Consider the following 13854-nt stretch of genomic DNA (forward strand, 5'->3'; position numbering starts at 1 on the left):
AGGAGGGGGGAAAGAGCCAGGCATGGTGGCCCAGGCCTGTAATCCCAGCATTTTGAGGGCAGCCTGGGCTACATAGTGAGTGCAGGGTCAGCATGAACTACAAAGGGAGACCCTGCCTTAGAAAAGGGGGGGGGGTGAAGAACAAAAGATTTCAGACCTTTGGAAACCTGTCTGTCTTAGCAGCAATTGGGTGTATCCAGCTGAGGATTGTGTGTGCATGCTTCGGGAGGTGTCTAGCTTTCTTCTGACTTCAGCTGTTTTTTCAAATGCCTCCCGATCTCTCACACCTTTCTTTGCCCCTCACACTTTTTAACAAGCTCCATTTTCACTTTTCCAGTTAGCTGGTGAGTATCTCCAACAGAATACCTCACAGATTCCCTCAGTGTATTGCCCATTTCCCATCAAAAGCCCCTTCTCTGGTCCTCTGTGACGCTCCGCTCCACCCCTCCCATCACCAGCACGCGGCAGCTGGTTCTTCCTCAGTGTCCACTCTCACATCTAGTCAACCACTAAGTCCTCCCACGCTACCTTCACCTCTATACATCATTCTTCTCTCGTACTATTTCCTCTCCCAGAATCCAATGTGTGTCCGTTCTCGCCCAGAACTTAGCTTACCAGGTGCTCTCCCTTCCTCAGTCCTTCCCTTCTCCAATATAGGCCCCTTCAGATCCAGCTTGATGCTCCTGTCCCCTCAGGTCTCCCCCAGCACAAGAGTTGGAGTGCAGCTGTACCTCGCTATTTAACCTTACATAATTACCTTGTCCACGTGCTCAATTTCAGCCGTTCCTCTTGCAGAACTGTTAGTAACAGATGTATGAAGCCCCTAAAATATGGTAAGCTTTAAATTTTTCCTTCGCACTCACTGTTCCCTTTTTCTCTCCCCATCGATTATAGAGCTGAGGCCAAACTCTTCCCCCTGCCACTGAGCTTCCCTCGTTTCTCTCCAGCCCACCTTTCTAACTTGAATTCTTGCTCAACACAGCACACGCCAGCCAAACTGTGCCCATGTTTACACGTAACTGACCTTCCTGGGATCACCTTCCTATCTATCCGTATGATAAAGCCTGCCTCAAGCCCCACCTGTGCTGTAGGGTCTCCTGGTAGCTTTTTAGTGAGAAAAGCATGTTCTGACCTTGAGTTCCCACAGCAGCTGATCTGCCCCTAGACTGAGGTGCTATCACTACCTTCAGTCATGGAGATGTGTGGCTCATCCCCTGCATTACATACATCTTGACTGAAGAATCCTGTTTGACTCATTCGGTATCTTCAAAGGCCCTGAGGATGTTTTTAAATAACATAAACCAAAATAATATCTGATAACATAAACATAATGAAAATAGTGATTTGGGGGCAAGTAGCAGTTTGGGTGGCTTGGACCCATATTTATATATTCACCTTACTTCCCCTGTTTGGTTACAAAGCAGCAGAAAGACTTCCGTTTCTGTTCCAGTCCCAAGTCCTGACCCACATCTCTGCCTCGACGCAGACGTGGGCTGGAGCTGCTCCTACAGGCACATGAGAGCCACTCCATGCCACACTGTCCAAATTTGTATTCAGACACCGTGTTGGTGGCTTGAAATCACATATGGTGTGGATATTTACACCACACACACAAAAAAAGTCAACAAATGCTATATATTAGGACTTTCTTTCAGAAAGCCAATTAATCGACATCACTGCCTGGATCCCAAACTACACCTTATCACTTTGCTGTGGTAACTTTATCATCATCAGGCCCCCAGGTGACATAGAAACTGACAGCTTCCTAGTTCCTTGCCATTCTTCTCATGTTTGTGTGGGGAAGTGGCCTCCTGGGCCTTGAGAGTCGGATTGGGATGAAGAACTGGGTGGTTACACTGCCTGGTTTTCTGCTCTTCTGGTACCTCACCTTTCTGTTCTGGGCCCGCCCTCAGGTAGAAACCGTAGCCATTGCTTCCCTTCTTCATCTCCACGACTCGAGGCTGGTGGGGCAGCAGTTTCAAACTTGCTGTTTCCCTCTTGAATGGTATCTTTTGTTCACGATGGTACTTGTCGGTTTCTTTGTCCACAAGAAGGAACATGATGCGGTTTCCAGACTTCTTCACCTGAGACCACACACACAGATGAGAAACAGCAGCAACTCCCAAGAACAGTGCTTGGGAATGCGATGGTTTCTGAATAAAGGCCCAGTGTCTCTATTCAACAGAAAGCATGGCGTGGCCCGCTTTTAAGCCATAATACTATCTTCTACCCCCCAACTGTTACTTATCTGTTTCCACTCCTGTAGCTGCTCTTTATCCCTTTGTTTATGCACAACCTCATCTACACATATCAATGAACCCAAGGCAGAACTGAAATTCAGAAAACCCAGAAAGGTATGTAGGTGCAAGCCAGAATAGGAATTTTAAAAAGAACAGAAAGAATCCACTCTGAAAGATCATTCTACAAAGGGAAGAGAAGGTTAGTGAATTTAAGGTTCCTTATGACCTCAAAGGAAAACCTCCCAGCGTTTCAGTGTGCCATGGGCCTTCCAATATTCACGTGGATGCCCCTATACAGTAGCCCCTGCCTTCTGCGCTTTCATTTTCTGCAATTTCAGTTATCCAAGGTCAGGCACAGTCCAAAAATATTAAGTGGAGAACTTCAAACATTATATGCTTTAGGTTCCATTCTGTTCTGAGTAGCGTGATGAACTCTTGTGTAAATCATCCCTTTTCCCATTGTATCCATGCTGTACACATTTCCTGCTTACTACATGTTAGTTGTTTCCTCTATATACATATCTATGATAAAGTTTAGTTTATACGTGAGGCACAGCTGGGCCTGGTGGAACACACCCATAATCCCAGCACTCTGGGAGCCTTGGAGCCTGAGGCAGGAGAATCCCAAATTCAACCCCAGCCTAGCAATTTACCAATTTACACCCTGTCTCAAAATGAAATATCAAGAGCTGGGGATGTAGCTGCGTGCAAACGCTTTGGGTTTAATCCCAAGTGCCACCACCCAAAAAAAGCACAGTAAGTGAAGAATAACAATAATAAAACAGCTATAATAAAAAGTTATTTAAAACTTGCACATTGTGAATTGTGTATTTCTGGAACTTTCCGTTTAACATTTTCAGGTGTGGCTGACCACAGGCAAATGAAACTGCAGAAAGTAAAACTGCAGATGGGTGCTTATAAGATCCAAAAGAAAAGGGGAATGGTGGTTTAGACTTCTTGACCCAAAACTAGCAAAGGCTTTATTTCAAAATCCTGTATTAACACTGCTTATGCCACTAGTGAATCTGTTCACCCTCAATTCAAAGGGACAGACAATCCCCCCATAATAAACTCATCCCAGACCCAGCCACCCAACTTCCTGTCTCTTCCAAGGTGAGGCAAAGGGGTAGGAAAAGCGGTGTGTGTGTGGGTGGGGGGGTGACGATGTTACCTTTTCAACCACTTTCTCGTGGCTGGCATTCTCTACATTCTCTCCATTCACTTCAATCAAATGATCATCAGGCAGGACTCCAGCTTTCATAGCCACACCCTGAGGTGTTATGTCAGTCATGTGTACTCCCTTTTTACCTGGAAGACGGTGGAGACGGGTATGAGCTCCAGTGCACAGAACCGGAAGCCCAGTGTCCAGATGGATTGTTCCTGGTAATGTGAAATTAGTACTACCAATTGAGCCAACTCTGTCCCCCCAGCTTTGAATCTAGAATCCATATTACAGCTCCTAGCACAAAGCTATTACTCAGCATATACTTGATTTGAACCCTAAATAAATCAAGAATCTCAGGTGACATTGGCCTCCTGAACCAAAAAGTGCCCAACGATGCCCACCCTGCATCACTGTGTCACACGCGCTCTCTTTGCACCTACACGACCAGAAGGCATCTATTCTGTTCCCTCCTCCTTTAGTGCTACCACCAACCCTCACCTACTGTGAAGTCAGTGAATCTCATCAATGCAGGCTCACAAGGTCAGAAGCACAGAAGAGAGGGGAAAGCATGTGTGTTTTGATAATGTGAGCTGAGTGACACTTAACACTCTTGAGTCGTTCAAGCTACTAGCACTTCAGCCTAGGCAAAATGACTGCACAAATTACTTGTAAGGAATAATTTAATTGCTTTTTCCTTAATCACTTCACATTTCTTTTCTTATCTTGGTATACTTGTCACAAAGAAAACATTTTCTTCCTAAAGCTAACACAAACCATGAGCATTAGCACAAGAGCCAAATGAGTAAAATCTGAACTATAATTTTTACCATTTTACAGATAATGAATTTCTTTTTTTTGGTACCAGGGATCAAACTCGGGTCTTTGCGCTTGCAAGGCAGGCACCGGAACCACTGAGCTAAATCTCTGGCCCTATAATGAACTTCTAAGAAAAGCCAAGCTTCCTTTGGCTAGCCACACCATTGTGTTTAACAACTGGAAAACTTGAGAACCCTCTCATAATTAGTTTATACCTCGTACTACAGGTTAAGTATTGGTAACAATTTTAAGCTTATGATTGATCTGCTCCTTTATCATTTACTGAATTATGACCAGTCACCAGTGCCAGAAAAGCACTGGGCACAGGGCAACATCAGAGATGCCACTAGCCATCTCTGGCTGGTGTTAATAATGGTTAAATAATGTTAGCACCAGCTAACATTATGTCCTCTGAGTCCAACCAGTGTCACAGGGAACCCATTGTGGAACTCTGGTCAGCTGAGCACAGGTCAATCTGCACTTCTAAAATTATGGAACAAGATCTCTAGTACTTCCTGACATCAAGGTTTCTCAGCTATGAGTCTCTTAGCTAGAAGTCAGAGGTGTATTTCAGGACAGTCGGGGCTAGGCCACAGTACTATTTAAATGTCCCAGGAAGGTGGAAATTTTTGCAGTATCCCCAGCAACTGTTAATGGCATCTGGCACATCAGTAGATGCTCAGGAATTTGTTGAATAAATGAATGACTATCTGGGCACTGGAGCAATGAAAAGAAATACTGGTCTTACTCAAAATTAGCTATCAGGAAGAATCTCTTTCTCATTTCCCCTCCACCTTGACCCAAAGGGAGCAAGAAAAGAATGATCCAGAAGCATCAGCCCTTTAGCCCTCTCTCCTTAAAGTGTCAAGCTAATATTGAGGCCCAAGAGTGCCCACCGACCACCCCAGCCTTGCTGCTGTCCAGGCCCTGACCCCACCTCGCACAATTGTGCCGGGCAAGAGAACATGCAAGAAAGGCATGGAGAGACACACAAGCTGCTGTGGGATACTTAAAGCAACGGAAAAGTTAGGCCAAGTCATTAACTGGTAACTACATCTTCCTTCTGGAAGGCCACGGCCGAGCCTCACCCTCCAGCTCACCTTGGACAGTTTTCAGAGAGAAGCCGTAGCTGTTCCCCTCCTTTACCAGGTAGCAGAGCCGCGGCTGGGTGCAAGTCACTCCTCCGTTCATCACTGGGGCTGCTTTCGTGTCACTCAAATCCAGCTCCTGGCTTTGATCCAACTCTTTCAAGTCCACCCCTTTCTTCACAGCTTTCTCATAGGAATCCCCACACAGAACTAATAAAGTCACCGAATTCCCGCTCTTTCTGATCAGCTCCACCACCTAGGTAGGGGGGAGAGAGGTAACTTCGTTATTAATAACCCTCTATCAACTGCAAGGGGGAAATTCTTGTCATCTGGCTCACTGTGTGGCCCATGGTTCCGATAGCTGACCTGACACCCACATGGTACCCCAGCCTCCTTCGGCACAACACTCCTAATCTTCAGGTGCAGATTAGGATGGAATCCAGGGACACTTACAATGACTGCACTTTTCTGGACATGAATGGTGCCTCACAGCACAACAGGCCCCCCAGTTCTATGGGGGCTCCAGAGTAGTGAAAGGGGAATCAGGCAGTATTGGAGGAAGACCCTCTTGCATTCAGTGCATGAATATATTAGCAAGCTAATTTATCTGTGCTTAGCTCCCTTGTCTGTGAGATGGTAATACATGCCTTATGGGGTTGTGATAAGGCTTTAACATGATTAGGAATAGAAAATGGTCTTTGCACAGTCACTGGTACATATTAATATTTTTTACAGTTTTTAATTATGGGGACTTGATCGACCAACATAAATTATAATGATAAATCCTTGCCAGTGGCAGGCAGGAAAGAACCAAGTTTTACTGACCCCCAACATCATAACTGGCAGAGAAAATGCTGAGGCTGAAGAGATCCTAGAAGAACCCTGAATATCTCGTTCACCTGCATGTGCTCTTCCTTGTCGACAAAGACACCATTGATCCTGAGAACTCTGTCTCCATCCAGGAGCCCAGCCTTCTCTGCTGGGCTTCCCTTCTCAATCACCCGGACCAGGTGCCCGTCGGTGTCCTTCTCAATTCGCAGGAAGAAGCCATAGCTTTGCCCTTCCAGTTTGGACAGTTTGCATTCTCGGACATTGAAGACGGCAGCCATTTCTGTAGTGGAAAACGAATGAATGAGAAAACAAATGGGAAGGAAACTTTAATCATGTCCTTCATTTCCTCTAATTCTGTTCTGAACACTGAGGGGTTAGGAGCCGACTGTATAGGAGTTGCAAATGATACCTAAATCTGTTTCCCCAAGGTTGACCTTTTTACTTGAGTTTCAGACCCAAATATTCAATGAGGTACTGTACACCGGTGCTTTGATCTCAGTAGCTTAAGCCAAACTCCTCTTTGCCCTCTGAGTGAAAAAAAATCAAATCTAAACACATGATCCAAAATTTTTCAGAAAAGATGGGCCCCCTTTCATTTGACTATTTGAAGATTCTATCAAGTTCTGGGCATTGAAGATGAATCTGTGGAAAGAGATGCATACTTCAGAGACAACACAGTTCTGTTTTTACATGTGATGAATGTTATATTAAGAACAACACGCCGGGGATTTAGCTCAGTGGTTCCGCCGCCTGCCTCGCAAGTGCAAGGACCCGAGTTCGATCCCCGGTACCAAAAAAAAAAAAAAAAAAAGAACAAGGCCCAGGGATTTAGTTTAGTGGTGCCACCGCCTGCCTCACAAGCACAAGGTCCCAAGTTCAATCCCTGTTACCTAAAAATAAAAGAACAACAGAATGATAGTAAGAATATAACAGAGGGTCTTTAGCCAGCCACGGTGGTGCATGCCAGTTATCCCAGCCCTTGGGAGGCTGAGGCAAGAAGATCACATGAATTGTGATTTCGAGACCACTGTGAATTTGAGGTCAGCCTGGGCTATGTAGTGAGTTCAAGGACAGCCTGAACTGCCTAGTGAGACCTGTCTTTGGGAGTAGGGAATGCAGTGAGAAGAATTAAGAATGGGTTCCAGAGGAGAAGTGAAGGCTTAGCAGGAGCTCAGGTGAGGTCAGACAGGACAAGGAAGACCTCAATTAAAAACCAAACAAGCCGTGCCTCAGAGCTGGCCCAATGTGTCGGTGATGCAATAGATAAGTGGTTGTGTGGGACCCTGAAGTGTCCCAGCAGAGCAGGGCAGGGCAGGGCACAGATGCCGGACAGAGAAAATGTGCCAGTGACCAGGTGAGAGTCCTCCCTCTAAAGCACCTCCTCTCTGCCCTCCTTTTTCCCCTCTGCAGGACCAAGGTCCTAAGCCACAGGAGGATGACAGCACCACTGTGAAAAACAACACCTGGGGCTTTGCCCCCAGTTCCTGTTTAGGGCGAATCTCCCAGCAGCCCCAAGGCCTCCTGGCCTAATGCTTTTTGTTTCATAGAAGAAGAATGGAGGTCCACAATAGTAAGGCAGTGGGTGCATGTATTCAACCAGGCACTGTACACGGATGCTACAACTTCAGCAGCTCAAACCAAACGCCACCTGACTGAAAGAAATTAACTCCAAATACACGAGCCAACAATTTTAACAGAAGAGGGGAGAAAGCTGGAGGCAGCTCTTTAAACTGCTTCGGGCCCCCACATCAGTTATCTGCCTGTGAAGTAGACTAAACCACCTGCCCCTTCCCTGCTGGAAGGACAGGGACAGGTGAGCATGTGGGGTTCAGAGGGAGTAGGGTGAAGAGCCGGTGGGCGTCAAAGTGCTCCCCACTCCCCAGAAGCCGTGCCACGGGGGCGTGAGAGCGCCATCTCCGACCTCTGCGCCCACAGAAACAGGGCAGCACAAACTGGGCAAGGAGCCTCCCGCTGCCCTGTGTCTTGGCCATATCACATGGCCTCTGCGAAGTCTGGCAGCCACCCCGAGAGTGGCACGAATGACTAAGCAGTCAGGGAAACAAGAAACAAAGATTCCCCATCAAGCATCAAGGAGAGAAAACCAAAGCGAAGGAGTAACCTGCGACATGGCTTTGCTTAGCAGCTGCCCCAACCAAAGACACAACCAGCCACAGAAAAGGCCACGTGGGAGGAAGGGGGACTTATGGGCATCGCGGTCAGTTTCCTCCCCAGCAGGCACCTTCTGACCCCAAACTGTTACTTCTCTCTCTGCTGGTCTCCAGCCTGCATGCGTCAGTGCCATTTGCAGCTTGAATCCGTGTCTGTGTCCAAGCTCCCCTCTCCCTCAGCTATCAACCTCACACGGCTGAAAAGCCTCGAAGGAAAAACCCTCTTAAAAAGCCAGGTAATTCGAATAGTTTCTCTGGGTGTGAGAAACTGGAAGTGCAACTAAGGATTAGAATGATTAAAATGAATAATTGAACATTCGAAATAGGAAGAAAAGGCCCAAAGGGGTAGGGGAAGTTGGAGGGGAAGGGGAAAGAAAAGAAGGGAAAGGAAAAATTATAAGAAAAGGAAAAAACGGAAACAAAGTCTTTGTAAATAGGGAAGGGTAGATGGGGGTGAAGGGAGAACAGGGAATGGGGAAAAAATAAGAACCAAGATGCATCATGTCCAGGTACAAGCACCCAATGATAAATGTAAACATATTGTATACCTAAAATGTACCAATAAAGGAATTTAAGCCAAAAAAAAAAAAATAGGTAATTGCTGGGAAACTCCATCCAAATATTTAAAAATTTGAAACATGTCCTTAGAATAAAAAACCTGCTGGATTCGGTTTTCATTAAGACATGCAGCTGTCTGTGATTGACAGATAATGCTCATTTTTAAAGCACTTACCTCTAAAACCCTGCGTATACCCTGCAGTGTCCACCACGGCCACTGAATCTCATTATAAACTTAGGACAAAAAGTGGAACTTCCTCACTAGTAGAACTAAACCCTATGTTTAGGGATGGAGGAGGAGAACGTTTTCCGGTGTCTTACTGGAGACTTAACACTGGATGTACAAGGAAACACAAATTATATATTTCTTGGCAAAAATCTCAAGCTGCATTTAATTTTGTAGATTGGTCAAAGTTTCCAAATAGCCTAAATGAAATCACTCCGACCTGCTTCAGGCACTTAGGGTCAGAGGTTTTTTTAAATTTATGTATTTTTGTTACAGAACTGAGGATTGAATCCAGAGGCTCCCACCTGCTGGGCAAGTACTCTTATCACTGAGCTACATTTCCAGACCACCTTTTTTTTTAAATATTGAGGCAGGGCCTCACTAGATCTCCCAGTCTGGCCTCAAATTTATAATCCTCCAACCTCAGGCTTCAGCCCCATAGTAGCTGGGATTACGCATGTGTCACTGTTTTCAGATAAGGTCAGGGTTTCCTTTCACCTCTGTGGTTGAAGCTGAGTTAGAGACAGTTCACAACAGAAATGCTACCATACTCGTGGGGAAACAGCTACTACTCTGAGCCCTGACTGCCGCCTGCCATCGGTCTGTCCTCTCCATGGCTCAGCCAGTAGATCAGTGGTGGTGAACCTATGGCACACGTGGGTTTTTTTCAGGGGGTAGGGGGCGGTGTTTCTTCTTGTTGTTCTTGTACTGGGGATCAAACTCAGGACCTTGCACTTGTGAGGCAGGCATTGTGCCACTGAGCTAAATCCCTGGCCCAACACGTGTTATTTTTAAGACAAAAGATGTTAAAGTATGAGTTTTTTCTATACTAAAACCTCAGTATTCAGTTTAATTGCAGGACTGGCACTCTGCAATAAATGAGTTTTGGGTTGCAGTTTGGGTGCTTGTCCCTGAAAGATTCGCCATCACTGGATCACTGGATCGATGCCAGTGTCCATCGATTGGTAGATGCCCAGATTGAGCTGATTAAATTGTTAACACTCACCTGGACCAATGGGGAAAGCTAACCAGAGGCCCAAATGCCTGTTCGCACATGGGGCCCTTGGAGCCCAAAACTATTTTCTTTGCCATGGTATAGAGAGATGATTCTTCTAGGCGCCATGAGGGCTGGGCTCTGTTCTACCTCCAGTCCTGGCCCTACCCAGTCCATATCTCGGTCTTACACTGGCCCCTAAATCAGGGCCACTGTCCATCACTTCAGCAAGCCGGTATGATTGCTGACAGGGGTCCCTCGGACGCCAACATAGGTCCTCACTAGGAAGGTCTCTATTTAAGGACCCATTTGCTTTCTTCATTCCCCACCCCATCTACTGCTGCCTGAGGAAATCTGGGCATCAGGCCACTGTGGAGATACCCAGCTAACTGGTGAAAACCTGGGTTTCTGTAACATCAAGTCAGCAATCACCCAAAGCTGGAGTCCATTAAACCTTCAGCAGGCTTTATTCCCCAATTTAAAAGGCCATAATACTGGAAAAGAAAGAAAAAAAATCTATAAGCTTTTCTGAGCTGGGGGAAGAGGTAATACTTAGTTGCTTATCTGTGGGAAAGAGAACAAAGCACCAGCTGGCAGACAGCAAAGGCTCAGAGGTAAGAGCCAAAAAGAATTTTCCCTCATCATTAATAATCTTATTAATCATGTTAACCCTACCTTTAGACCCCACTTTATTCCAAAAGGATTACAGTATTGCTACCAGAAAAAAAGCATACACCGTAGCAAAGAAGAAAATTAGATACACGTTAGAACTTAGGAACGTGAAATGATACGGTCAGCATAGAAAGAACTGAAGCCACCAGGCTCTTTTCTGCAGGAAAAGAATAGCTGTGAGGACCCACGGAACACCTTACAAGCCCAAGTCAGGCGGGGCTTTCTCGGCGCCCAGTCCTCCGCCCACACAGAGTGGTACGTGACCTTCGTCTACACCTGCCACACCTGCCCTCACCACCACCCTGCACAGAGACCTGGAACTCTGAACCCGTGCCAAGGAAATCAGAACTACATAACTGAGACCCAACCAGCCAGAAGGATCAGCTTAGCTGGCCAAGGCCAGAAGAAGTCTCCTTTCCCCCTCTTTGCATGTGTGGGCTAGAACCTGCAGGTCTTTCCTCAGCGGAGCTAGAAGAAACAGCAAGGCTCCACTCCAGCTGGCCCCAGAGTCAGCGGGGCTGGTAGTGAAGTGCACCTGCCCTGTCAGCTTGCATGGCCAAAAGGGCCCCACTCCAGGACCATGTTCTGTGTAGACATGTCCTTTTAAAAACATGGGGATGGACGCTCAGAAGCCTGCCCAGACAGACTCATCTTAATAGCACACGCCTGTAAACCTGCACCCACAGGAGGCTGAGGCAGGAGATCACTGAAAATTTGAGCCCAGCCTGGGCTACATGGTGAATTCAAGGCCAGTCTGAACTGTTTAGCAAGACCCTATCTCAAAAAACAAAAAAACCACCTACCCAGACAGAGTAGGGGCCAGAGGTGGGATCCATGATCTCCTGAAAACTGTCTGAGCCTCCAGGTCCTCGGTAAGCTGTCAATTACACAAAGCATTTCCTACACATGAACATGGAGTTCCCGGGAACATTTCCTGCTTAAAAGGAAAAGGTCAGGACTGAGTTATTCATCTAGCTCCTGTGAGCCTCCAGGTATTTTGTTTTCATTGTTTGTTTGTTGTGGCTATTTTGCTTTGATCTTGTTTGACAGTCCAGGGATCAGGCCCAGGGCGTCACGCATGCCCTTCACACACGCTCTACCACTGAGCTACAGCTCCAGCACCCAGGTATTACTTTGAAAAGAAATGTTGGAGCTTCTAGAACCAGAGCAAACATGGGCCAGGGGAAGCAAATTCTTCCAAGAAAGGGAAAAAAATGGCAATTCCTAGAGAAGTTAAGTGGCAAGAATTACAAGACGTGCCTTCCTCTCTCCAATCTTGGGAGTTGTCCATCCACGCCCAGCAGCACATTAACGTGAACACACACACTTGCTTGGAACACTACAGACCAGTGATGGTGAACCTATTAGCGCTTTCAGTGATACCAACAGCTTGCTGCAGCACACGTTCCTTAGGTTCGCTGCCACAGGTATAGACCATTAGGTGGTGCTAGCAATAAGGAATCGATTATTTGAAAAACTCACTGTCAGGTGTGGTACATTAGCTCTCAGTGCTCACAATCACCTTCCAAGTTTGTTTCTCAGTCCTAGCTTTTCCCCTCAATCACTTGAAGAGACAAAAAATACTTAGGCACCCCTCAGGTCTACAGACACAGAATCTCCAGTCTTAAAAGCCAAACTTGAGCAAAGAAACTGCTGCTTAAAATCACCCCATTCTACCCCTGACTCCTCTTGTCTTCCCTCAGTCTTGGGATAATGCCCTCGTAGGTCAGAGAAGAATGGCAAGGTTGGATGAACTATTAACAGCCCTGAGCTCACTTTTACTCACCAGAGGAGCCAAAATGGAGGACAGGCTGGAAGAGGCCCCTGGGCACCTGCTACCACCCTCGGGCTCCAGCCCTGCCCAGAGGCAATGCCTCAGCCAATGCTACAAGAGTATGGAGCAATCTAAGGTCTGTGCCTTGTGCTTTCCTCCCCAAGTTCTGGTTCTGAGCCAGCCAAAAGTACAATCAAGCAAACTTCGACTTACAAGTTTTGGGGGAAGGTCCTACCACTGAAGCCTGTCTTAAACGCTGATGCCATTCCTTTTCCTCCGTCACCCTCGGGTGAAATCCTTAGCTCCGTTCAAGTCCAAGGCCCCACCAGTCACCCTGTGATTCTACCAGCGACCCTGAGAACCCCCAAGTAACAAGGGTGATTGCCAGCTCTACTGCAGCTTCTTGCTCCCTCCCAACTCTTCCTTCCCCAATGGGTACCTTCTTCAATTAGCACACTAGAGCAGGTGAAGCCTGTTTAGGATCATGAACATGGTTCCTTCAATTTTCCACCAAACATCAAGACACACGACTGACCTTATTTGTTTACTGCCACAGAAGTTTGCCCCATATTCATATGCAAAACGCTAGTAAGTGTTTGATAGGATGAAGTAAAATACCAACCCCATTCTCAAGGTTAAGAAAAAGTTTTGGAACAAAAATAACTACCACTATGGCCAGAGTATAAATGCTATAAACCATAGCATGGGAAAATTAATTTCCTAAAATTAATTAAGTCGGACCTGACTTAGGCCTGAACAACAGATGGATAGAATTTCAACAGAAGAGAAGTAGGAAGAGACCATTTTAGACACAGAGAATGGTGTGGCCCTCAGGACACAGAGAAATTCGGGGCCCAGGTAAGGAAAAGCTAAAAACCCAATGTGGTCAAAGGACAGCCAACAGAAGGGAAGTTGTGGGTGACAGACTGTAAAGGGCTTAATTGCCAGCCCGAGGGCTCTGGCCTTAGTTTGGTGTCAAAGCTTTTAAGCAGAGGAATGAGTTGTGGTGGGATGAACTGAGACAAAGATGCACTGGGCCAAGGACAAGTTGAGAGGCTGTGACCCTCACCCATAACCAAGGCCCTGACCCAGCCTAGAAGCTGTGAAAATAGAATGAAAGGTGACAGAGGCAGAGGAACTGCAGAGAACTAGGTGACAGGTTATACTAACCCTTCAGTCCCGCTCCTTCAGATTTCTCCACGCCAGGATGGAGTCAGATGGAACAGGTGCAACAACACAGATGTCCCAGCTGCACGGACCAGGGCCACTGTCCAGGAGGAACCACAGGGCACAGCATCTGGTCAGCACCAGTGCCCCAGGGT

General features: G+C 46.6%; 1 protein-coding gene across 6 annotated transcripts in view; it reads right to left on the minus strand.

The window, feature by feature from the left end:
* The window catches only part of Pdzk1 (PDZ domain containing 1), a 41261-nt gene that overhangs the window by 7260 nt on the left and 20147 nt on the right, over positions 1-13854 (minus strand). For 5 of the 6 annotated variants that reach the window (XM_087213351.1, XM_087213352.1, XM_021265805.2 and 2 more), the window contains 4 exons: positions 6209-6420; positions 5322-5565; positions 3412-3548; positions 1889-2084 (listed from right to left, as the gene is read on the minus strand). In XM_087213351.1, the coding sequence (XP_087069477.1) occupies positions 1889-2084; positions 3412-3548; positions 5322-5565; positions 6209-6418 (787 nt within the window). In that variant the 5' untranslated portion in view covers positions 6419-6420. Of the gene's footprint in view, positions 1-1888; positions 2085-3411; positions 3549-5321; positions 5566-6208; positions 6421-13702; positions 13800-13854 lie in introns of all 6 variants that reach the window. The other variant, XM_087213349.1, reaches the window with a different exon arrangement.

Source organism: Heterocephalus glaber, unplaced genomic scaffold (assembly GCF_053883595.1).
Source record: "Heterocephalus glaber isolate CG9 unplaced genomic scaffold, H.glaber_assembly_v1.0 deba00001442, whole genome shotgun sequence".
Lineage (NCBI taxonomy): Eukaryota > Metazoa > Chordata > Mammalia > Rodentia > Bathyergidae > Heterocephalus > Heterocephalus glaber.